General features: G+C 55.9%; 1 protein-coding gene across 4 annotated transcripts in view; it reads left to right on the top strand.

Moving 5' to 3' along the window:
* EPHB2 (EPH receptor B2) overlaps nt 1–25,382 on the top strand; it is a 181,944-nt gene that overhangs the window by 59,858 nt on the left and 96,704 nt on the right. For all 4 annotated transcript variants that reach the window (XM_032302011.1, XM_032302009.1, XM_032302008.1 and 1 more), the window contains exons 2-3: nt 2,595–2,659; nt 5,744–6,428. In XM_032302011.1, coding sequence (XP_032157902.1) covers nt 2,595–2,659; nt 5,744–6,428 — 750 coding nt within the window. The remainder of the gene's footprint in view (nt 1–2,594; nt 2,660–5,743; nt 6,429–25,382) is intronic.

The following is a 25,382-nucleotide window of genomic DNA, read 5'->3' as shown; positions in this document are numbered from 1 at the left end:
CTGCCTTGCATGCAGTGGGTGCAGGGAGATGTCAACATTGAAAAGCAAAAGGCAGAGGGGAAGCTGTAGGGAGAGCACCCATGGGTGTCCTCTTGCCCCAGCCCCAAGGACTAACAGCTTTCCCAGAGGCAGGCTTCCAGGCAAAGCCAGGACTGGCACCGGGAGAAGGGAACTCCGTGCATCCCTCCCGGAGCATGTGCAAATTTCACATTCCCTCTTCACCCCTTCCTGTCTGAACCCAACTAGCCCTTGACTTCCGGCCTCCTGAGATCCTCCCTTTGCTTGTTACGTGTCGGGTGGGAGACAGAGGGGGGCTATGGAGCACCCCCGAGGCTGAGGTCCCTGGGAGCCTGGAGCTTGAGCACCAGCCTTTAGTCCATGACTTTCGGCCAGTCATTTGCCCTCTCTGGGCCTGAGCTTCCATCCCTACAATGAAGTTGTCAGCTCACAGCCCCTCCTCTGGGCCGTGGAATCCTCTAGTGCTTGGCCTCTGGGTCAGCCCAAGAATCCAGCCAAGGGGTGGGGCCACCTGCTTGGCAGGCTTGCCTCCCCCACCCGAGCCCTTTCTAGTCCCAAGCAGAGTCTTCTCTCCCTTGTTCCACACGGCTCCCAGCAGCTGTTCCTCAGGCCCAGGCAGAGAGCCCGGCTTGGCGCGTCTCTGGCTGAGGCCGATGAGAGAAAACAGGTTAAAAGTTCAGCCCTTGTTCTCTCCAGGAAGAAAAATCTGTAGCATTCGGAGTGTGAAAAGGAACCCTTTTTTCAGCTCCAAAGCAGCACAATAGAACTTCCCTCCAATTTGCCATCAAAAAGATGCCCTTGGCACTGGACTCCACCGTCCCTGGCACCCCTCCTCCCCCCTTACCAGCGCCCCCCCCCCAGCAAAGGGACACAGTGACCACAGACAGAAGCTGCAGGCGGTCATGGGGACATTGCTGTTTCCTCTATTGTCAACTCATGGGTCTGACTGGGGTCACTTCTGGCTGAATGCGTCCTCCCATCCACGCTGCTCTTGCCCTAGTTCAATACCTTGTTGCTCCCATTTTGACCTTCACAGCGGCCTGGGCACGGTGCACCCTGCCCCTACTGTTCTCACCCAAGTTCATCCAGCCCAGGCCATCCAACTAAGTATCTAGAAGTTTAAAGGGTCGGAGGCAGGAGACCTGCCCCTCCCAGTCTGCCACCAACTCTTATGGCATCTTTAGGAAGTCTCTCCCCGTCTCTGTGCCTCAGCTGCCTAATCTCTAAAATGAAGCTGTGGGGCTGGGCCAGGAACAGCATCTCCCATGGTGGGGGTTTGTTTCCTGGCTCAGCGACCAGGAGCATCTGTGGCCACAGAGTGCAGGGATTGATTGGTGAGGTCTGCCGGGGCGCAGAAGTGGGGGCACGGCAGCAAGCAGACTTCACCTGTGCCCGCTGGGCTAGATGGTGTAGAAGGTCCAGCTGTGACCTTCTACGTTTCTCTGCCTCCTCTCTCTTGGCTATTTGTAGTCACGCCTTATCACCACTACTAGATTGCGAACAACTAGGGTCTCACTCTTCACTGTTTTCTCTCTCAGGGTCCCCAGTGTATCCGGGTCTATTTGTTGAATGAATGCTTGAAAGGGGCCAATTAAATCTGCTCAATGCAGTTCAGCTCCAGAAGTGTTTTGAATTCCCTATGGCAGCAAAGGGGAAGTGGGAAGGGGCCCTGGGCCATGTCTGGGATGAATGAGGCTCTTTCCGGCCCTGGGGGTCTTCTTCACCATAGGTTGTGCAGCTCCTTCCTTCCAGCTACTGGAGTTGGGGGAGGGGCAAGCCCCCCCCCCCCTTCCTGGGCTGGTTCAGAAGCTCATTTGAATTTCCTCAATGCCCCCTCGCCCCAGGGGGCAGGTGACAAACTAGAGCAACTTTCCACAGTGCTCACCCTCAACACCACCATCCCCCACTCCTAAGGCCCTATCCTAGGAGCAGTTGACTTAGCCTTCTGGGAGGGAGCCCCAGTGTGGGGACACTATGGAGGACTCCAGGTGCCTGGAGAAGGGGGGAAGGTGTCCCTGATAGGAAGTTTGGGCCAGAGAGCCAAGGTGGGGTAACTGATGGGGCTCAGCTGGGACCAAAGAGAGGCCTTTCCAAGGGCCACATTCTAGTTTTTGAGAATTAGATGCAGGCAAAAAAGCAGACAGACACCCTAAGTCTGATGTAAACTTTCCAGGGCTGCCTGGTGGGCTCTCTGAAGCGCCCCCCCCACCCCCAGCACAGTCCAGGTTAAGACCCTTCTCCATCAGCAAGGGAGGGAAGTGGCAGTAGACAGGTTGGTGTGACATGATGGGCGGTGAGGAGACACGACCATGGGCAGAAGGGCTGGAGCTGGGCTTCAAGGGGGTGGAGCCTGGAGGGGGATAGAATCAGATGATTGGCTGGAACGTGGGAGTGGGTGGGATCATGGAGTGGGAGACCTAGAGGGAGGGTAGTCTGCCGCAGTACAGCGAGATGATTGATTGATGCGATGGAAGTAGGTGGCGCTCTGTAAAGGAGGCCCTTGAGGGGTGGGGGTCTTGGGGTGATTGACAGCACTCGGTCGGTGGACGGCAGTGACTCTTTGCTTTTCCTCACAGAAACGTTGATGGACTCCACCACAGCGACCGCGGAGCTGGGCTGGATCGTGCATCCACCATCAGGGGTGAGTCGGTGGTCCCCACACCCTGCCCGGTCCCCCAGAGGACCTCGGGTTCTGCTACAGGGCCTGGATGCCCCCTAAATTCCAGCCCCTTTCCCTCCTTCAGGGCCCAGGGCTGGCCTCTCATTGCCTCCTGGTCCCGTACTATTGGTGGAGTGCCGGTTACCATGACAACATGCTGGCAGCTTGCAGCCTTTATCCCTTGGCATCCTCAGGGTGAGGCTGAGAAGTAGGAACCCACGCTGCCCCCATTTTACAGATGAGGAAAGTGAGCTGTCATTTTCTGAGCACCTACTGTGTCATATACTGTATCAAAGAAGCACCTTTATACACATCCAATCCAATCATATGGGGAAGAAACACCTGCATTTTACAGGTAAGGAAACTGAGGCTCAGAGACTTGTAGCTTCCTGACTGGAGTATTATACCTAGTTAGTGATGGGGGTCTGGTTTGTATCCAAGGCTCTGACCCCCCTTCTGGGCCTCCTTTCTGGGTCCCCATAACACGGGGCTCCCCTTCCCTGAGCTCTTATCATCACACTTCCGTGAGCCCATACTTCCCTGGGACCAGTGATCTGAGCCCAGGTAGGCTGTGAGTCCCTCAGGAGAAGAGGAGGCACAATCTGAGATTCCTCTTTCTTCCAGCACCAACTTACATGCAGGCTGTGGGGCCAGACGCGCCTAAAATTCTGTCCCAATTCTGCCACTCAGCAGCCACGTGATTTGGGGCCAGGTGCTTAACCTGTCTGAGCTTCAGTTTCCTCATCTATAAAATGATGGTAGTCATGTCCTCTGCATTGGACCGCTGTGAGATTTTCCTGCACGGTGTCTAGCACAGTGCCTGGCAGAGGGCGCCCCCGCACAAGATGAATAGCTATAGTTGTACCACCATCATATCATCATCGTCACGGTCAGCAGTTTTTATAGCATTCCCTCCTCATCTCCCTGGGCTCCCCCCCCACCGCCCATCCCTTCTCTTCCCCCCATCCCAGCTCCTCCCACTCAGCCGCTGCCCCAAGGAGCTGCATCCCCCCCCCCCCACCAACCACCCTCACCTCCCCAGCCCAGACCTGTGCTCTCAATAGGCAGGGCCCTAGGGTCAGGCCTCTTTCTGGGGCTCTTTCTTGTCACCAGTTTTCCATCTGCGAAGGCGGCCGGGCCCGCAGCCCCACCCCAGCAGGAATGAGGCCAGGCTGGGCTGCAGGGCCCCCGGACGCAATTATTTGGGGTGTTTAGGCTGCAGGGCCTCCGCATGTTAATTAGAGAGAGGGGAGAAAGGCAGAGTGCTCTAATTAAGTGCTCTAATTAAGTTCTGAAGAAGAGCAGTGGTTGTAACAAGGGGCTGACTTTGTCACATGGTGCCACCAAAAAAAAAAAAAAAAGGCAATGTAGGGAGCTTTAGAGCCGCCATGGATGTGGAGGCTGGGCCAGCAGGCTCCAGCACAGCCTTCTCTACGGGCGCTGGCCCCTCACAACACCAGCCCTCCCCAGGCCGGCAGCCACTGCACGCCTCACACGGACTTGGCCCAGATATCTGAGGAAGGCAGCAGAACAAACAGCACCTACTCGAGGGTCACAGCTCTGCCGCTACCAGCCTCACCACCACCACCCATGGTCCCATTTGGCAGTCGGGCAAATAGAGGCTCAGCAAAGGGAAGTGACTTGCCTAAGGCCATGCATTGAGTTAGGAGAGCTGGGACAAAACCCAGGACTCCTGGATTACCTGTGGGTCATTGTGTTTCCAGGCAGCGTGCACAAGCATGGGAACAGGTCTAGGTCTATGTGACCTGGGTCAAGCGGCCTCACTTCCCTGGTCTCTACTCGCTCACCTGTAGAATGGAGATGATGCTACACTATGCGTGATAATCATGACAAAGAACTGAGGTCCCCCTCCAGCACCCACCCAGGCCAGCATGAGTGGGAGGGGGTGATCTGCTGTTTCAGCTCTTTTGGGAAAGCTAGCCCAGGACCAAAGGGGATACAGGAGAAGGAGGGGGTGGGGAGCTACTCTCAGCAAGCTCTCAGCCCCACTGGGGAGACCAGGCCGAGAGGCCCAAGGGTGCCCGGCCCTCGCCCAGGCTGGTGGTCCCCAAAGGCCCACCGGAGAATCGGCAGATGCAAACTCTGCAGCCAGAGAGAGCCTGCTCCAAGAGGCTCCAGAAGGATGGACAGAGAAGACAAGAGGGTACTCAAGGAGGGTACAGAATTGTGAACAAAAGCTCAGCACGTGAGTGAGCTTGGCTTGTGTGGGTCTGTGAGGAGATACCATGGGGTCGGGGCCCTTCATTCCAGCCTTCCGTGGCCCTGCCCAGCCCCCTTCTGCAGCAATGGGGCTCGGGAACTCTCAGCTGCATGTGTGAGAGACAGGCTGGGGCCCAGGGAGAGTGCCAAGGCACCTGCCATAGGCAGGAAGGGTGGAAAGTCTCTCTCCAGGTCCCCTAACCACTTTGGTGGTATCATAACCACATAAGGCCCCAGCAGACTGCCTGTCTTCCCCATCGTGGGGTAAGGGCTCTTCTTCTGTCAGACTGGGAATCCCCTGAGGCAAGGACTGTCTCCCTGATCAGAATAGGAGCTCCCAGTAGGCAGATGTTCTGACTCCCCCATCAGACCAGCACTCCTCAAGCACAAAGCTGTATCTGCTCTCAGGAGAGGGAATTCCCTCAGGGTGGGCCTCTCCCTTTTCTCCCTTCCAGGTGGGCGCCTCCCACGAGCCGGGGCCATGTCCCCTTTATCACCGGGGGAGGGGGTGAGGGTCACATCTCCCAAGAACAGGGTGTGTGCCCTTCCCATCAGATAGGCATGTCTCCCTCTACTCACAGACTGGGGAACTCCTCAGGGCCAAGGCCATGTCTCTCCCTCCCCTCAGGACCTCTCTGATGAGGAATCGCGTCTCCCTCATCAGACTAGAACATACCTAAGACAGAGTCTGTGCCTCCCCCATTAGACTAGGAGGCCCCCAGTGGTGAGAGTCCTACTTCCCCCTGTCGGACTGAAAGGATTCCCTGAGACAGGATCTGTGTCTCCCCTCTAGACAGACAGGGCTGAGCCCCCTCCCCCACCCCCTGACTAGCATTTCACCCACAGTGGGAAGAAGTGAGCGGCTACGATGAGAACATGAACACGATCCGCACGTACCAGGTGTGCAATGTGTTTGAGTCGAGCCAGAACAACTGGCTACGGACCAAGTTCATCCGGCGCCGGGGCGCCCACCGCATCCACGTGGAGATGAAGTTCTCGGTGCGTGACTGCAGCAGCATCCCCAGCGTGCCCGGCTCCTGCAAGGAGACCTTCAACCTCTATTACTATGAGGCCGACTTCGACTCGGCCACCAAGACCTTCCCCAACTGGATGGAGAATCCGTGGGTGAAGGTGGACACCATCGCGGCCGACGAGAGCTTCTCGCAGGTGGACCTGGGCGGCCGGGTCATGAAGATCAACACCGAGGTGCGGAGCTTCGGGCCTGTGTCCCGCAGCGGCTTCTACCTGGCCTTCCAGGACTACGGCGGCTGCATGTCCCTCATCGCGGTGCGCGTCTTCTACCGCAAGTGTCCCCGCGTCATCCAGAACGGCGCTGTCTTCCAAGAGACCCTGTCGGGGGCCGAGAGCACCTCGCTGGTGGCCGCCCGGGGCAGTTGCATTGCCAACGCCGAGGAGGTGGATGTGCCTATCAAGCTCTACTGTAACGGGGACGGCGAGTGGCTGGTGCCCATCGGACGCTGCATGTGCAAAGCGGGCTTCGAGGCGGCGGAGAACGGCACGGTCTGCAGAGGTGAGGGCTGCGGCGGGGCGGGCACCCCTGCAGGGGTGTAGAGTTGCAACTGGCTGCAGACATGGGCTTGGGGGGGTGCTCAGGCTGGCCAGGGCAGTGGCCTGGAGCTGACTGGGAGGCCCTCTCTGGCTGGGCCTCCCCAATCCGCAGCCGATGTCCGTTTCTTAGAAGGAAGCGTTTGAAGGGTGCTTCTGGAATGGTGGCAGGTGTATGTCCCACGGGGAGCATGCAAGGTGATTTTCATAGGTGTGGGGATAAATGGTTCTCATTTTATTTTTTATTGTTTTGTGATTTTAAAGATCTTATTTATTTATTTGGCACAGAGAGAGAGGGAGAGAGAGAACACAGGCAGGGGAAGCAGCACAGGGAGAGGCAGAGGGAGAAGCAGACTCTCCCCCGCCATCCCGCCCCGGTGAGCAGGGAGCCCAATGCGGGACTGGATCCCTGGACCCCAAGATCATGACCTGAGCTGAAGGCAGACGTTTAACTGACTGAGCCACCCAGGCGCCCCTAAACATTTCTCATTTTAATTCTTACGTGAATATTAACATCAGCAAGCCGTGCTGTAGATCTTCATTTACAAAAGTGATGTCATTTGATTGTGAAGGAAATAAGGCCCAGTAAAGAATGGGGGTAAGTTGACATTTATTGGGCTTCGGCTGTGTCCGTCAGTACAGGCCAGGCTCGACGGAAGTGACCAAACAGTCAAAAGTTCATTTCTCACTCTCGGCTGCCTGTCCATCGGGGGTCAGCTGGGGAGTCCCCGCTCAGGGAGCCAAGCGGGATGGAGCAGCCGTCATTTGGAATTTGGGGACTGTGAGGACAGAGAGAAGGAGTGTGAGGTGGATGGCATGCTGTGGTCCTGAGCTCTGCCGGTGGTGGCACACATACCGCTCCGCTCCCCTGCACGCTTCAGTGGCTGAGGCGAGTCACACACTTCCTTCCGGTGCGAGGAAGGGGGGAGGGGGGAGGGGACACGCAGGTGGGCCGTGAGCCAGGCCTCCTGACCGCCAGTCATACTGTGTGCTGAGCACTTGTGTATCTAACTTACTACTCCTCTCAAGAAGCCTGGGAGGGATGGGGCCATTTTACAGGAAGAAATCGAGGTTCAGAGAGTTAAGTAGGGGAGCCAGGGGTCTTATCCAGGTAGTACAATTCCAAGCCCACCCCTCAGCCATTGTGCCACTTGGGGTGATTTAAGGAGAGGTCCCAAGGAAGCAATAGTGCAGGTGCTGTTGATTGGGGCAAACAATCGTGAAGGTGGTCGGCAAGCCTAAGAAGTTTGTAGGAGGGATTGCATGGTCGTAAGAAGGCTGTGAAGGTAGATAGACCTGGGTTCAAATCCCAGCCCTGCCTATTATTGGCTGTCTGTCCTGGGCTACGCCGGAAACCCTCTTTCTTAGGGCACTTGTGAAGACTTAACAATTCAAGACTGTAAAGCACTTAGAATGGCTTGTGGGTATGCAGTAGATGCTTAATACATGTTAACTAAATGGGATGCAGTGTCTACAAAACCTGGCCTGGGGCGGGTATTCCACAACGTGAGCTGGGTGGTGATTTAAAGCTTACTTCTACCACCTCCTCTTGCCTTTCCTGTTGGGATCAGATCCTGGGGGTCCTCCAAATGCCAGGCTAAGGTTTGGACCCAATTCTGGGGTTCCTAAAGTGCCAGTCACTGGGTGGCCTCAGGTGGCTGCAGTGACCCTCTCTTTCATAAAATGCTGCTGCGTCCACCATCGCCATGGCTCCTCCCTCCGTGAGCTGAAGCAGCATTTTAGAGGTCCCTGGGCAGAAAAACAGGGGTGCCTGAGAGAGGAGCAGTGGCCCGTGCTCTCGAGAGGTAGTGGGTGTCCGGACGGGGCACCCATGGTGCTAGGATCAAGGGATGTGAGGAGGATAAATGAGAAGGATGACATGAACACGTGGGCTAGAAAGGAGGAAGGAGGCATTTCCGGCTTGCGGGGAGGTGATGGTCCTGGAAAAGACTCAGGGACATTGGGTGAAAAGGCTGGTTTCTGGGGGAAGATAGCAGAGCTGGTTTTCTGTACTTGAGTGTGAAAATGGCACAGCCTTGGGAGGTGGCGGGCCATGGTGGGGAGGCACAGAATCAGTCCCTCCTTGCTCATTATTTATTCACTCATCAAACCTCACCCGCGCCTGCTCTGTGTGAGACCTTGTGTGGATGGTCAGGGAAGAGAGAAGAAGGCAACTGTGCCTCTGCCTTCTAGGAGCCACAGTCTAGCTGGGGAGACAGGCTAGACGTGAACAAGGGAGGGAGTGCCTTTGACTGGCTCTGACTGGAACCACCTGGGCTGGGGTGATTGGTGGAGGGAGATGGGGAGGCGACACAGAGGAGGTGACACTGGAGCTGAGTCCTGGGAGAGGGATATGTTGACTAGGTGGCCTGGGCCTTCCAGAGGAGGGATCTGCAAGGATCTGGGGACGGGAAGCAGCGTGTTCCACTGGGGAGACTGGCACGGCGTCTGGTAGGGCCGTGGCTAAGGACTTGGGGAGCAAGGAAGGAAGAGGTGTTCTGGAAGGTGCCTAGAGGAAGAGGTACATTAGTTACCCATTGTTGCCCAGCAAGTCACCCCAAAGTGTCATAGCTGAAAACAACAAGCGTTTGTAATCTCACGGTGTCTGAGGGCCAGGGATCCAGGTGTGGCTCAGGCAGATGGTCCTGGGGCAAGGTCACTCCTGGGGCTTCGGTGTCCTCCAGCGGCCACGCTGGGGCAGGGTCTGCTTCCATATTCGCCCACATGATTGTGTGCGGGCTTCAGTCCCTCGTGGGGAGTCACGTGGGCAATGGCTTCCCCCAGAGCAAATGACCCAAGAGAGTTCGAGAGAGCAGCCACGACAGAAACCATCATCCTTTTATGACCTCGTCTCAAAAGTGGCATCTCATCACTTCTGCCATATTCTCTTTGTCAAAAGCTAGTCCCCCAGTTTTTCCCCAATTCAATTACATGGGCTGAGAGTGCCAGGATGGGGGGCGGGGGGCGGTCACTGGGGCTAGAAGAGGGGTTGCCTGGCACAGGCAGGTCCTCCAAGGCTGAGCTTCTCCTTGCGAGTGGATCCGGCTCCCTCCTCCCCGGACCTCTGGCCTGACCGCCCCAAGCATCCACCCTGAGTGGGGGAAGGGGTCGTCAGCAGAATCTCTGGGAGAGTGGGGTTTGGGAAGATCCATTTGATATCAAAACAGAATTTGATAAGCAAAAATCCATTGCTTCATTAATACAAATTGGAGATGATAAGGCCGGTTAAAATCTGTTTGACAGATGGCAAGCTCGTGAGTCCTCATGGGAGTGGCACAGACATCCCAGGGGTGAGCAGGGTGGCTGAGGAAGGGCGGGGAGCTCCCAGTGCCCTGAGCATTTCCCAAAACTGTAGGCTCCCCCGAGGCAATGTGACCGGCTTCCTCCAGGGCCAACTGTGTGCAGGGCAGAGTGGGCAACGGAGGGGCCTGGAGAAGCCGGTCAACCACTCAGCAAGCTTGTATGAAGGACCCTCTCTGTGTGCCATTGGCCCTCCGGCCAATACAGACTGTCCCGATTGACGATGGCTCGACTTACAGCCGTCCAACTTCTCGTTTTTCCACATTCCAAGGGTGCCGTGGTGATGCATATTCAGCAGAAACCCTTCTTTGGAGTTTGAGTTCTGATCTTTTCCTGGGCTAGTGATGGCTGGTCTGATTCTCTCCTTACGCTGGGCAGCTGGGGGTGGTAAACAGGCGATCCACGTGCATTCCTTCTGCGTCCACGTGACCAGTCTTTTTTCCAGTTCAGTACTGTGTCTGGTCAATGGCATGAGATGTAACAGGCTTTGTGTTAGACGAGGTCACTCAGCTGAGCAAGCTTTAGGTACACCAGGCTAAGCCCTGATGTTCGGGGGGTTAGGGGGGTTAAGTGAGCTTTCCACTTAAAATATTTTCAGCTTACAGTGGGTTCATCAGTATGGAACCCCATGGTACGTCGAGTCAGATCTGTCTATCTTGAGTACCGTTTATGAACCATGCACATACCAGTGGTGGGGAACACAGGTTGGAATGAGAGGCATACTTTCCCTGCCCTTCCAGAATTTTTAGTCTGAGTCTCTGGACAGAAGAACATGGAGGAGAAAAGTTAGTGAGCAGATGAATAAAATAGTTATAAGCTGTGATGAATGAAAGGGGGGGTGGGGAGATGTAGCAGTAGAGATCAAAGGAAGACTCGTGTTAGCCAGAGGGGCCAGGGAAGGCTGCTTGGGTGAGCAGTAGACTGAGAGGATGGCCGAGTATGGTCCTTCCAGAAATGAATTACAGCCAGTCACAGCATTTTGAGAATGTGAGAAGGAAGGCATCTTTTCTGACTGGAGGTCTAGGAAGGCTTCAAGGAGGAGGTGGCATTTGAATTAGGCCCTAAAGAGTGAGTAGGATTTGGATGGGTGAAGGGAGGGAAGTCATTGTAGATCAAGGAACCAACTGCATGAATAATGCCCCGACGTATGATAGTACTGGGTGTGTTTGGTGGGTATCCAGTGTCTCACCCGGGGCGGGTGTCAGGGTATGACACCTCCCTACTCATGCGTTTGTCCAGTTTTTATTGGGCACCTGGTCAGGACCTGCAGTGGCCATACAGCTGCCAGGTGAGGGACTCCGGAGACTTTCTTCCGAAGAGCTCTGGCCTCCTCTCCTCCAAAGTCCCCAGCCCCGTCACGGTCCCCACTGAGGTTTGTAGCCAGCAGATCTGCTGGGGGCGGGGCGGAGGGGCAGGGGGCTCTGGGCTCTGGAATTCCTTCCCTGCAGCAGCAGCTCCCCCCAAGCTCCCAAGTCTGTTTGCCTGACTCTTTCCAGATGTTCATGGGCTCGATGGGGAAGGTGCCTCTGCCTCAGTGTCTCCAAGTATGTCTCCGTCGCCCTATTTCTCTTGGTCTCTCCTTCCCTAGCTCAAGCCCCTACTCTACCCCTGCCCATCAGATTCCCATCGCGTAACCCCTGCTGGGGGCCCTGCCCTCCTCTCTCCCAACAGCAGACCTGCATCTAAAACCGGTCAGGCGGGAGCTCCACGCTGATCATGATTGCTGCGTGCTGTCGGGGTGTAACGGGATTTTTAATATTTAGCTTGGACAGGGAGAGGGGCTGCGAGCCAGTGGGAAGGGGTACGGGGCTGGGGGCGGGGGAGCGGTTGCACGCACATGTTGATCCTCTGGCTCTAGCTTAGACTCCCAGTTCCCAGCTGCTGGACTTCTCACAGCCTCTCCCTCTCCTCCACCCTGCCCTGCCTGGCAGCCCCCAGCCCCGCTCTCCCCGCTCAGCTGTGGCCTCTCCTTGACCTTGGCCGTGGAGACCTGGTTTCAAACCCCAGCTTGGCCTAGCTGTGTGACCTTGGGCAAGCAACTGACCCTCTCCCAGTCTTTGTTTTCCCGTCTGCAAAACAGGATAAACACAAAGGGCTGCCATACAGAGTAAAGGAGGAAATACCTAGAAAAGTGTTTCAAAAATACGAACAGGGACTTCCACCAACACTGTCTTCTGCTGTGAATGTTTGAGGTTTTTTCTGTTGTTGGGTTTTTTTGTTTTTTGTTTTGTTTTGTTTTGCGGGTTTTTTTGTTTGTTTGTCTCTGATGAGCTTTTTACTTGGAGGAAAAACAAACCTTTTCTTATCACAAAAGCAGTGTAGGTTTGTTGTAGAATCTTTAGAAATTATTGAGAAGCAAAAGGAGGAAAATAAAATCATTCAGAGAAGCCACTGTGAACAGGCTGGTGGAGATCCTTCTGGGTGCGTTCATGCACATTGATTATGTTTAAAGAAAAAGTGAACTTCCTGCTAAAAATACGCAAGGGTTTTTGACTGATTAAAATTTTGTGGGCACTTTTGCATGTCATGTTATATCTCTAGCATCATTCTGGAAGGCTCTTGGAATTCCATAGGAAAGATGTGTCATAACTTATTTACCAAGCCTCTGTTGATCGACACTAGATTACTGGCCATTTTCCACTATCTTAACAAATGCCGGGATGCACATCATTGTCCCTGTATTTTTGTCCACTGTTATTGGTATTTGAATAGATATGTTTCCAGATGTGTAATCATGGGGTCAAAGGTATGTATGTTTTTTAGAGCTTTGACACACAATGCCAAGTTACTCCCCAGAAAGCCATGGCCCGTGTACTCTCCTAGCAGCAGACGTTCTGAGTGCCTGTTTCCCCACAAGCAGGAGATATTCTGCCTGTCGCTGTATTTTCTGCTTTTCTCCCAGAATCCTGTGCTCCCTTAGCCAGGGTAGGGAGAGGCCCAGAGCGATGTCTCTGGGCCTTCAGGGTTGGATCCTGGGGACTGCTCGGGTGGCTGCCTTCCTACCATGCTCTCATCTCTAGCCTTTCCCATAGAGGTTGGACCCACGGCTCAGATGTATCTGGTGAGGCTGTGGGGTAGGGTGCGGTCAGTCTTGGGGTGAGGAGGAGGGAGGCCGCCAGCTGGCAGGGCCTGTGCTGGCTGGGGAAAGGGTGTGAGGGTTGGAATGCTGGGTGGGTGGGAAGAGAGGCCCAGACCCCCACACAGAAGTTCTGCTGCATCACTTGAAGGGCAGGGTGGAGAAGCCCAGCTGGGGGAGGGGGTTGCTAACAGACTCCCCTCCAGAACCCCAGGCTCGGGCCAGGCCTGAGACCACACAGGCCAGCCTTTGGAGAAGGGATTGGGTGGGGAACCTGGCCAACCCTCTCAGATCATTCAGTTCTTGGCTCTTAAAAATGGAAGTGCCCCCTTCCCCCACTTTCCCTTTGCGTATGCTCTCCGAGCATCTTTGTGGACAGTTATCCATCCCTCTGTCCCTATGCTGGTCTGCCTATCCAGCCAGACAGCCATCAGAGATTGACTAAACACCAGCTTCTAACTTTTTTTTTTTGCTTCCTGGGGGGGTCAGTGATGTCTTCATGGAGGACCAGGAGGCTAACATAGAAATATGCCAGGTGCTGTGCCAGGCATTGGGGTTTTTGGAAAGATCAGCCGTAGACCCTGCTCTCGAAGACCACCCAGTCTAGAGATGTCAACAGATATATGTGCAGATAGTAGAGGTGGAAACAAAGGCCCCAACCCACCCAGGGGAGCACCAGCTCAGGGGAAGGCTTCTGGGAAGGGGAGCCTGTAAATGGAAGCCGAGTGAGGAGCAGGAGTTAGCCAGGGGAGCGGGGAGCAGGTGCAAAGACCCAGAGGCAGGCAGAGTGCGTGTTCTTAAAAAGGGAGGGAGGGCTACTTATGCCCAGTTTCCTCTTTAAGTCAACCAAGTGGAAGGATCTGGATATCAGGACATGGACGACGTGGTCTTCATATGCCCTCAGGGGTCTGGACAGGAAATAGTGAGCAATTTTGGCCCCTGATACTCATAACACCCCTCCTCCCCCCAAGAACCTTCTGTGCACCAGACTCTGAGCCAGATGCAGGGACTGCAGAGGTGATGAAGGCCCTTCTTGCCCTCCGAGAGCTTCAAGTCAGGGGCGGGGGAGATGGCTCTCAATGTGTAACTGTAGCCTTGGAGCACTTAGGAGGGAGTCACGGTAAGATGGGGGAGGCTGCCTGGAGGAGAAGCCATTTCCCAGGATTCTGGAAAATGGAAGGAAACAGGAGCAGGAATTAGTCCAGAAAAAGATGATCAGAAATGATACAGACTTTTAACTCTGGTCTTTTGCTGAGCCTCAGACAAGATACAGCCACCTGGGGGAGGGGGTGGGAGATGGGGAGAGGAGAAACGTTGGCTAAAGGACGAGGGTAGAGGGGCTGCCAGGCTTTTTAGTTCCATGCTATCAAAGGACTGAGTGAGGCAGAGGCTACAAGGAGTCCTAAGGGCCAGGACTGAACAGTCTCTCCTCTGTGCCCGGCACTGTGTCCCATGCCGCACTCCATTGTCTTTTGGAATCTTTTGTTGATACGATTAGCTCCATTTTACAGATGATAAGACTGAGGTCCGGGGAAGATCAGCCCGCTGCCCAGGACCACACAGCCAGCAAGCAGCAGAGGCAGAGTGGGAACCTGGTTATCTTCAACTGTTGAAACAACTGATTAACCAGAATGGGGAGAGGCCTGAATGTGCTCTGTCGGCTCACCTCCCAGATTGCCGGGGGGGCGGGGAGATGGGGGAAATGAAAGGTTTGACAAATAACTGTGGGAGGGACTCTTGCTCAGGACTGCGGGGCCACCCTGCTGGGGCAAACTGGAGGGCTTCAGGGTGGAAGAGGGAGGCTTGTGGCTGGGCCTTGAAGGACAAGTTGCTTTCCTATGGAGATGCTGGGCACAGTGGAATGTGGTCCCAGGGCAAAGGCTCAGGGGTGGAGAAGAAGCCCCAGGGGGTGTCTTCTCCTGCTCAGGGGGAGAAGACCTCCAGGAGGGAGACGCACCCACCCGTGGCTAACCTCTGGCCAGAGAGAAGAGCCTGTCCACCCCCACACGGCTTTTACCAAGCGCTCACCTTCTATCTCTAACTGCATGCTAACCTTATCGAATGCCCCCATCAGAGTGGGAAGCAGACTGGGATGGTCACACTCCTTGGAGGTGACAGGCAGGTGTGCACTCTCGTGCCGCCCACTTATGATTTCTCCCGCTCTTGCACAAGTGGCAGGAGGGCTCTGTGGCCAGCAGCCAGCACTCACGTTTGTTAGGAGGTTTCCGTAAACCAGGCAGCTCTCTCTCTCTCTCAGGGTCTCACTGACTCTCAGACCCTCTTGGGGTCAGGGATCATCATTCCTGTTTTACAGAAGAGGAAACTGAGGCCCAGGGAGAGTGAGCAGCTTGTCTGAGGGGACCTGGTTAGGAAGGGACCGGACTGGAACCCAGGTCGCCCGCCCCTGTAGCCTCCTCCCTGCTGTCCTCTCTCTACCCCCAGCCTGGCGGGGGACCCCGAAGGCACCAGTTGACGGTTTGGTCCCAGGCTCTCTCCACAGCACTCCAGCAAGACCATAAACAGCTGGGGAAGCTTCCCTCCCTCCAGCCGCCGCCTTTACATCTGGCGAGAGAGAGGCCCGTTTATTGAGGAAGTTTATGCATTTAACAGTTTAAGCCTTTCTAAGCCTGTGGTACAACAGGATTTGGGAGCCGTTAACAATTCTGTGTGGTTAAGAGATTTTCATTGCTCTGCGGCAGCTGGCTCAGGCCCCACAGGCCCCACTCCGGCCTCAACCCCGCCCTGCTGGGGCACCCCCTGCTCCCCGGGGCCCTTTGTCCTCAGCCCCCCCCCCCCCCCCCCCGTCCCGCTGCTTCTCCCTGTTCGCACCCCCCCCAACTTGGAACTTATAGGAATGAACTTTGACCTCAAAGGAGGAAAAGGCCCAGAGAGGGGAATTCCAGGAGTTGGCCAGGGCCACAAGGCAGGTAAGAGTCTTGAAGTGGCCTGCCTGCCTGCGTGCCTTCCCCCACCCCAGACGGCTTTCTGGGCAGAGATGGGGGACATTATACTGTTAATTCCTCATCGGCAGAACTGACACAGCCCCTCTGGGAGCAACATGTATTCTAAACCTTCCAGGGCTTTGGACAGGCGGTGGGGGATGGGGTGACTTGCCCACATTCATTCACCTTGTCAGGGACAGAGCCGGGATCAGAACCCAGGCCTCCCAAAGTCCTAATGAGAATTCTTCGCACTCTACCAAACTGGTGGGTTTTTTCCATAGCTCGGGGCGGGGGGTGGAGGGGGGTACTGTTTGTAATTATAATGTCTTACATATGTACAGTATTTATGTACTCACACCCTGCCCTGTTCCAGAAGAGATTAGAGGCCGCTCTCATATAGCATTTGGCCTCACCCTATATGAGATACTTTGATCTGCATGCTGCACACAGGAGAGAAGCAAAGCGAACGTTCCTGTCGCCATTGTAGAGACAGGCGAAACGGAAGGCAGGAGAAGACCCAACTTTCCCAGGGTCATACTGCACTCTAGGGCAGAACCAGGACGAGAACCCAGTTCTCTGGGGCTCTTTCTGGAGCCCCTCGTTGTCTGCGAGATGTTCAGAAACACGGCCTCCACCCTTTCCCTCCATCTCTGCAGGGATGGGACCCCGGGTCCCCCATGAAACACCACAGGGGACCTCAGTCTGCATCCCAGCTGGGAACAGGTGGTTCGCCCCGGGAAAGGGTCCCCTCACAGCTCAGAGAATGTAAGGTTTGTGTGCAGAGGGGTGTGGGGGAGGGTTTGGTGAGAAGGGCCAACGTGTTCCTGACAACCTTGCCAGATAAACTAGCTCATGCCCAAGAGACCAGCCAGGGTCCCTTTGAAGTTGGGCCGGCCTTGGGACTCCCACCCTGTCTGGTACATCTGGCCCGTTGTGTCTTCCCCAGGCCCTTCCAGTCTTTTCCCACAGAGCCCGTCCTGGTGGCTTGTCTGTCCAGCCAACCGACAGGCCCACCAATAGCATTGCTATTGCCCGACATCTGAGCAGCATACTCGCTCTGTCTCCCGTCCTCTCTGCTCCCTCACAGGAAGGGCCCGTGGCAGCTGATCACCAGCCTCATGGTTATAAAAACTGAGGCTCAAAGGTGTCAGAAGAAATGACTTGTCCAAGGACCCTCCGGTCAGGGTCCTACCCCAGCTCCCCGCACCTCCTTCCAGACCGCAGTTGTGGATACCAGAGACAAAAGCCTGGGAAGGAAGGGACATGCAGTGGCGGTGTGTGTGCGAGTCGTCAGGCCTTCTGCCCTAGGCTTGCTTTGGGATATTTCGCAGAATCCTTGCAGGCTCCAGACGCAGGCTACGGTTAGTACTCTCGTTTCTAGAGAGGAGGAAGTGGAAACTCAGGGAGGTTAAAAAAAAAACCAGCCCCAGAGCACAGCTAATGAATGATGAGCCAGAAATGAAATCCAAAATCGGTCCTCTTCCCCCGGAATATACGTACAGTGTTTCATTGTTAGTAAAATTTTCTCACAATTCTTGACTTCATTTGATGCTCAAGAACCTGGGAAGTATGGGGGTCTTACCCCCACCCTTCAGATGAAGAAATTAAGGCTCAGTGACGTGGAGTGAGCTGTCCCAGGGTCACGGCTGGGAAGGCTCAGAGCCGGGACCACGGCCGGTTGCCAGGCCTGTTGGACCCTGGTGCCCAGGCACTTACCTCCCAGCCTTGCAGCTCTGTCCTGTGCCAGGTCCTCTCTTGAACCCACTCACGTCATACCTTTGCATTAAAACAGCTCAAAATTGGGGCGACTGGGTGGCTCAGTGGGTTAAACATCCAACTCTTGGTCCCCGCTCAGGTCATGATCTCGTGGGTCGTGGGATCAAGCCCCACATCGGGCTCAGCACTAAGTCTGCTTGTGATTCTCTGGCTCTCCCTCTGCCAATCCCCCTGCTTGTACTGTCTCTCTTTTTAAAATAAATAAATAAATAAAATCTTAAGAAAAAAAAAAAAAACCTGCTCCAAATCAGGTTCCCCTATGACATCCGCGTCATAAATCAGGGAGGGGCAAGTCCCAGGCCTCAGCTTCCTGGACCTGCCTGTGGCCTTTGACAAAGCGACCGCTATGTCTTCTGGGCCCGCGCTGTCTCCTGGCGTCCCTGCTGCCTCTCTTGGTGCTTCTAGCCAGTTCCAACTCATCGTCGCCTCAAAGGACCCAGTGCTGAGTCCTTCTGTTCCTCTTCCCTCTCCCATCTGTGGGTGATTCTGTACAGGCCTTCCCTCTGGCCTGGGCTCCATGTCTGAAGCCAGACTCACATACCCAGCTATCTCCTGGACATCTCCATCCTACTTCCCTCCTCTCCCCTACAGTATCCTCTGCACCCTGAAGCCGGGGCTCCATCTAAAAATTAGGGACACCATACCTCTACTCGGAATCCCTGAGGCCTCTCCTTGTACACTAAGCAAAAGCCAAGGTCCTAAAAAAGGGCCTCCAAATCTGTTCTTCCCTTCTGTGTCTCTGAGATCTCCCTCCTTCCCCCTTCCCCCAAGACATACAGGTCTCTTTGGTGGTCTCTTCTGCCTGGAAGGTTCTGCAGTCAGCCAGCCCTCGCCCCTTCTTCAGGTCTCTGCCTGAATATCACCTTCTCACCAATGCCCCCCATTGCCCTAGCTCTGAAAACAGTGCTCCTGTGCACACACACACACACACACACACACACACACACACACACACACGGTTATGCACCTCCTGCCCCTGTCCCTGCTTTATTTCTCTCCACGGTCCTTGTCACTGTCAGACACGCTGTGCGTTCACTTGCTTGTTCCTTTACTGCTTGTCCCTCCCAGCTGGATGCAGCTCCTTGAGGACAGGCATTTCCGTCTTAGGCGCCCCGGTGTCCCCTTTCTAGAGTAGTGCTAGCTCCTCGGAGCTACTCAGGAAAGGTTTACTGTGGAGCCCGCTCCCCCCATCTCAGAGGCTGGACCCTGCCAGTCCCGATGTTCAAGATGTTACTAGCAAAGGCTCTTGGTGAGGCTCGGCTTCTTCCTACCACCTTCAGTGGGCTCTGCGGGGACCAGCATGGCCAGCAGGTCTGTCTGTTGAGACCGATGTTTCTAGGCATGGATGGAGGGTCCTTATTCTTAATACTCTGCATTTCCCATAAAATCCCAAATCCCTCTCGGAGTTGCGGGCCTCAGAGAACATCTTCCCATCTTACTGTGTTCTTACATCACAAAATGTAATTCCGTCTCTCTCTAGGAGCATGGGGGTGCCCACTGTGTGCCCGGGTCTGTGCAGACAGAGAGCTGGAGGAGACGGGGAGGAGGCATCCAGCACTCCAAGTCTCTCCAGGTCGTGGGTTTAGGCCCTGACCTTGCTGCCTGACTCAGTGGGTCAAAGCCATAGTTTCCTCATTGTTCAATGGGACCTGCGTTCCCAGCTTCACAGAGTTCGGGAGAGGCTCAGAAGAGTGAAGGGTCCTCAGAAGAGTGAAGGGTCCTCCTGCTCCAGGAAGGAATGTTTCTCAGGCGGGCACCCGTCAGTCCCCTGGCAGAGCTCCTGGAGCACCGGCTGCGTGCTCATGTCTCAGGGGGCAGGGGCTGGCTGGTAATCCCTTCTCAGTTACAAGCAAGTCTGGGCAAACAGCAGGCGTCTAATACGTACTTGTGGAATGGCATCATTTTCACCAGACTGGGTACTTTTACTTAGCAGCACAGAAGCAGCTCACAGAGTCAGGGTGCCTGGGTCCAAATTTGGGCTGTGCCCCGCTTGCCCTGGCTTCCTGGCAGAGGAAACCCCTGCCCTCCTGCCTCAGTGTCACCACCTATGAAGGACTCTGCTACACTAACAGCCTCTGCTTCTGTGATGCCGGGTCCTCACAGTGCGCCCCTCCCTCCCCGGTGAGGCCAGCAGGACAGCCATGACCGTCTGTGACATGAAGATAATGACCCCACGTTGCCTGCCAGGAGGGTGTAGTGACAGAGGCAAGAGCCATCTGCCTAGGTACAAATGCTGGCTCCAATGTTGACTGCCCCTGTGACCCTGGACAGGTGACTCACTTCCCAAAGCCTCAATATCTTCATCTGTAAAGTGGGTATAATACTAAATGGAACATTACCAGCGAAGCCATGAGGAGGCGATGATAATGAAAGTAGGGCACTGGGCACAGCACCCAGCAGGTGGCATGTGGTTAGTACCTTGCTAACTAAGTGCTCAGCGCTGTTACCAACCCCTTTTACGGAAGAGGGAAGTAAGGTTCAGAGAGGGCAAGTGACTTGCTCCAGGCCACACAGCAAATAAGGCTTATAACCCTATTATGCAGTGGAGTGTGGGTGGTGGGCTCGTTGGGCCTTGGGGGCCCTTAGAGCTCTGCTCACTTCTGTTTCTATGTCCTCACGTTCCCCTGGTGTCTTCTAGGAAACCAGACTCAAGTTTCTTCCCTTAAAGGTGTTGCCATCTGTTTAGCAACATTTTAAAGACCTAAGAGTGGTCGCTGGCCTTTTTGCGCTGCCTGGGCGGCCATGCAGCTTTGGGAGCCCTGCATCCGTATCGCTGGCAACCCCAGGCCTGGCTACCCTCCCCCCACCCCCTGCCGTCAGAACTGTCTGTCTGTGGGAGCTCCCTGGAGGCCTGGGAGGGGTGTGTGTGCACACATGTGCTGGGTCAGCACAGAGCATCCTGGTATGTGTGTGCGTGTACACACGTGTGTGTGTGCGCGTGTGCACTGGCCCCATCTGGTGTGTGGGAGTATTCACTGGGCCTGCTGGGAGTGCATTTGTGTGTCTCTATGTGTACAAGTACACCCACTGACCCAACATCCACATGTGCGGCTGGAACATTTCTGGGTGTATGAGCAGGTGCATACATTTCGGGGGTGGGACGGATACATGCTCTTGTCCAAGCAGGTCACCCTGGAGCCCACAGCAAGTCATTATCGCCCCTGCATTCATGTGTGCCTCTTGTCTCCCTGACCTGCCCCAACGTGTGTGTGCACAGGGGGGCGCACACTCACGTGTGTGCTGGATCAGCGGCACCGGTATGTGTGAAGGGAGGCGTGTGCTACATCAAATAGGTGTGTGCACCCATCCTCGCACATGAGGGCCCCTGCCTTCGTCCTTGGGCGTGTGTGTCCTGGGTCAAATGGAGACCCGGTCAGAGTGTATGTATTCCTGCGTACATGTCTATGTTGTAGCAAGCCAGGGTATATGCACTTGTAAGTATTTGTGAGCATGTAAGTGTGTGTGTGTGTGTGTGTGTGTGTGTGTGTGTGCACGCACTGGGTCAATTAGCAGACTGTGCACGCGCGCGCACACACACACACGCACACATGCACACACACACACACTTTCTAGGGGCCAGGATGTCAGGGCCATTGATTTTCTGTCTCTTAGAAATTCCCTTTGAGGTTCTCTTCATGTCTCTTTCATGAACCAGAGTCAGCGATTGCAACGTTCTTAAAGCAAATAGGGCCCGTTTTGTAGCAAGGCTGGCCGACCTGCCTCCCCCACCCCCGCCCCAGTTGTGCAAAGGACGCGTATATGCAGAATCTGCTTATTAGCATTCACAGGAAAGCATGGCAGACCCTGGGGTACTTAGTGAGAGTGTGGGGCTGGGGTCAGGGTGTTCATCCTGGCTCCCTGTTTTCCAATCGACTGGCCTCGGGCACTTCCCTTCACTTCCCGGAGACTGGAGTTGCGGAGAGGGCGTGATGACGAAGCCCCCCACCCAGGCTGGGGATTGTCATTCCTCTCACACGTGTCTCGGGTGTTATGTTTACGCAGCACTTTCTCCTTCTATGTCTACACAATACCCCAAAGCCAGGCGGGTCCTGGACAGACCAGTGGAGGAGCCGTGGTTCTTCTATGAGACAAGGAAGGGCATATGTGAACTGTGCACCCCTACTGTGCACGGGCTCTGGGCGCCAAGGACTGGGCTAACGTCCCTTCTGTGTCACTGATGTCACCGGCCACTGCCCTCTGTGGCAGCTGGTATTATCCTCATCCCACAGAGGAGGAAACTGAGGCCAGAAAATCCCGAGGTCTTGCCTGAACCCCACAGGGAGTAGCAGGTGGCAAGCCAGAATGGGGATCCAGGCCCATCCATCTCCTGAGCCTTCCCGCTGCATTCCAAGAACACGTCCTAGAGCGGGCGGGAGTAAGAGGCCAGGCCTTGAAGGATGCCCAGAACCCCCCCGGGGGCCAGGATGGCGCACAAGCCCAAGGCATGGTGTGAGCGAGGTGAGGAAGCAGCAGGCTGATGGAAAGCAAGCCCATGGGTTCTCTGCCCCGGCCGCCTGCCTGCTCGGGCTTTCCCTGCCCCTTCCCCCTCCAGATGGGGTTCCCCTCCGACCCCTCGAGCTGCAGTCTTTGTGGCCCAGGAAGAATGCCTCTCTTTATCTCCCCAATGCCCCTTCCCTTTGATTCTCTTCTCTCCAGCGTTTCTGCTGACCTCTGCGTGTTGGGAATCCAATTAGGGGAGCGGACAGAGAGAGTGACAGCCGCGCCGAATCCCGCCTCGGCCGCTCTGAGCACGCCCGCTGGAGCTGCAGGCACGCAGGGCCTGCTTGTCATGCCGGGCCCTGCGCTGGGCTTTGTGGGGATTAGCTGCCCAGGGTGGGGGTGGGGGGCGCTCTGCAGATGGGACCAGCAGTGACGCTGGTGAATGTCACGTCCCAGTGGAGAGTGGAGGGAGGCCTCACGGCTCAGTGCGGAACCCAGCTAGGGGAAGAGGGGGGAAGGAGGTGGGAGGCAGGCCGGCTGGGTAAGGAGTGGCCACCCTGACCTGCTGGGGTGCTTGGGGATGTGAGGGTCCACTAGGGCCCTTTGGTTCCCCATTTGGGGCCTGGAAGTTTAAAGCCCAAAGCTAGACTAAAGAAGAGCTGGCCACCAAGCTTGGGTCCGCTTGCTGTGGGGGACAATATGAGAATAGCCACCTAGGAGGGGCTTTTGGGGTTGATGTGATTGCAAGGATGGGCTATTGTCTAGAATTTCTTTTGCTAAATACTTTACATATGATGGGGGGGGGGGGTGGGAATCCCAAGTGATGGGGAGGGGCCAGCCAATGCGAGAGGATATCTAGAGAGAGGGCCACCACAAGCCACTCCTCGGCATGGCCTCCAGGCTAAGACCAAGACCCTGCCCTTCTCCACCTGCTGCCTCGAAGCTACCCTCCGGCTGTACAGCTAAGGAGAATGAGGCCTGTCAGGGCAGAGCTGGAGTTCCTTATTCCCTATTCCTAATCCCGATGTCACCATGACCCCACCCCCAACCTCTTGATCCCGAGGAGAGTCCCTATGTCCCCAAGGAGGGATATGGTATCTGAGAAAGTGGATTTTTGTCCCTCAGGGACAGCAGCAGCCTCATCCCTGTCCCCAGGAGCACCAGACAGAATACGGTCTGGCCCTCTGCCCATGATCAGCAAATGCCCCAGCGCCTCTGGAAATGGAGAGCCTATAGCATAGCGTGCGGGGCCTCATGCTAGGCCTGAACACAGGAGGGGCTCTGACATGGTCTCTGCTTCCAGGAGAGAGACCAAGAGAGATGAGACCCTGAAGTCCAGAGGATGGAGGGTGTGAAGGGGGGAGCTGAGGACTGTGAGAACCCACAGAGGGGCCTGGAGGGTAGCGAGGAGACCTCACTCAGCCTCAAAGTCCCAGAGGTCTTCCTGAAGGAGGGGGCACCTGAGCAAAGACCTGGAGGACATGCAGAAATAGCTTGAGGAAAACCTGGGTCTTACAGGCCTGAGAGGCAGGGCAGGCATGGGGCTTCCCAGGGTGGGGCACCTGCCCACCCTTGTCCCCCTCCTCATTCCACAGCTGCCTGGGCTGGGCAGGGCTGACCCACCTCCCTCCCCAGTGCCCCAGCGGGGTTGCACAGCTGTGGCCGCCTCCCCAGCCTGACAGACTTGGCAGCTTCTGGAGGCTCAGCATCGGCAGTAAGAATCACCACAGGATGGGACTGGAGAGCCAGAGGGGGTCCCCAGGCGGCCCCAGCCAGTGGTGGTAGTGAGGAGGCCCCAGCGCCTGAGAGCACAGTGCTAGAGGACCCACACTTGTCTCGCCAGGCCCCTTCCCTGCGGTATCTCCTCATCCCACACCAATTCCAGGGGGCAGGAATCACCACCCGGTGTAGCTAGTGAGAAAATGGGTTCAGAGAGGCCAAGGGACTTGCCCCGACTCACAGAGCATGTCAGTTTATGGACCCAACACTTAAGCTCAGGACCCCATGGACCTCTCCCTCCCCTCCAGGCTGCGGCAGTCGCTGCAGGTCTGCGTGGACTGGCTTTGCGGTCTGGGTGCTCTCCCTCGCCCCCCGGGCCCCCCCCCACGGTGGCTGGCGCATGGTGGGTGCTCAATGAGTGAGTGCTGGGTGGATGAAACCTATCAATCCGTTGATCGATTCTTCCTTACCTGGTGCCTTCTTTTTAAGACATAAACTATGCCAACCCCCACCCCGCAGCGACGGCTCTATTAAATATGAATTAATCTTTCAGCTCGGTTCTTGTGAATGCAAAATGAGACGGGCATGTAGACTCGAGAGAGCAAGAAAAGACACCCCAGTGTGCTTCCCACACCGGCCTGGGCCTGAGAAACACACGCACACCCCGAAGCACACACATGCGGCCATACAGACCCCCTCACGCCCTCCCCCCCGGCCGGTGCGTCAGGCTAGGACAGGAGCTCCAGTGGCAGTGGGCCTCTCTGGGCTCAGCCCTGGCCTGCCAGCCCTTCCCACTGCAGCAGCAAACCCACTCCTCCACTCCCTGTGAACTTGACTCCTCCCCGCCCCCTTCTTCCCTCCTCAGTCCTTTCGTCCCTCCTTCCCCTCCTCTTCCGTGTTCTGCTTTCTTCTCTCCTCTCTTGGTGTCTGCCTTGATCCGCCTTCTGGTCTAAGCCTTCTTCTGCCCTCCCTGCTGCCCTCCTCACTTCTTCCCTCAGGCCCTAAGGGGACCACCTGCCCCTGCCTGGATGCCTAGTGAGTTGTAGGCTACGGAGTGTTCTCTACCCAGACCCTTAGGGGTCCAGCAACAGCCCACCTTCCCCTTTAGGGAGGGGCATGGTGCACCCATACAGGTGGGGGGAGGGGCTCTGGTGGCCTCAAGTCTCTTCATCTGCCAACTGGTGGAATCATCTGGCCAGGCTGGGCGCACTCCTTACTCAGCAGCTTGTTGGCTATACACACTTACTGAGCAACCCCAGCCCAAGAGAGGCCTAGGAGAAACCCAACCCAGACTCCACAGGATTCACATAGCCCTGGTTTGGATTTCCTCCATGTCATGAGCCAGGAGCCTCCAACTTGGAGCCTCAGTTTTCTTGTCTGTAAAATGGGGACAGGAAAGGTGGCCTGTAAGGGCTGCGCGAAGCTCAGATGAGCTGGAGCCAGCTCTAGCTCGTTGTTTCTGCCTGACACAGTAGGGGCTCCGGGGTGGCCGTGGAAGACGAGAGAGAAGTCTGGGATCTGCCCTCAGGGGACTAAGGGTGCAGTGGAAGGCAGATATCTGGGAGAATTCGCCCCCCTCGGGCTCTAGAGAGCTGGTACAGGCCTTTGCCCCTGAGGTCAACATGGAAGAGCAGGTTGAGGGACCCGGTGGGGGTCAGGGGTCCTA

The sequence above is a fragment of the Mustela erminea genome, chromosome 10, assembly GCF_009829155.1.
Source record: "Mustela erminea isolate mMusErm1 chromosome 10, mMusErm1.Pri, whole genome shotgun sequence".
Classification (NCBI taxonomy): Eukaryota; Metazoa; Chordata; class Mammalia; order Carnivora; family Mustelidae; genus Mustela; species Mustela erminea.
Note: the sequence above shows the minus strand (reverse complement) of the source record. Positions and strands in the feature narration are given on the sequence as shown.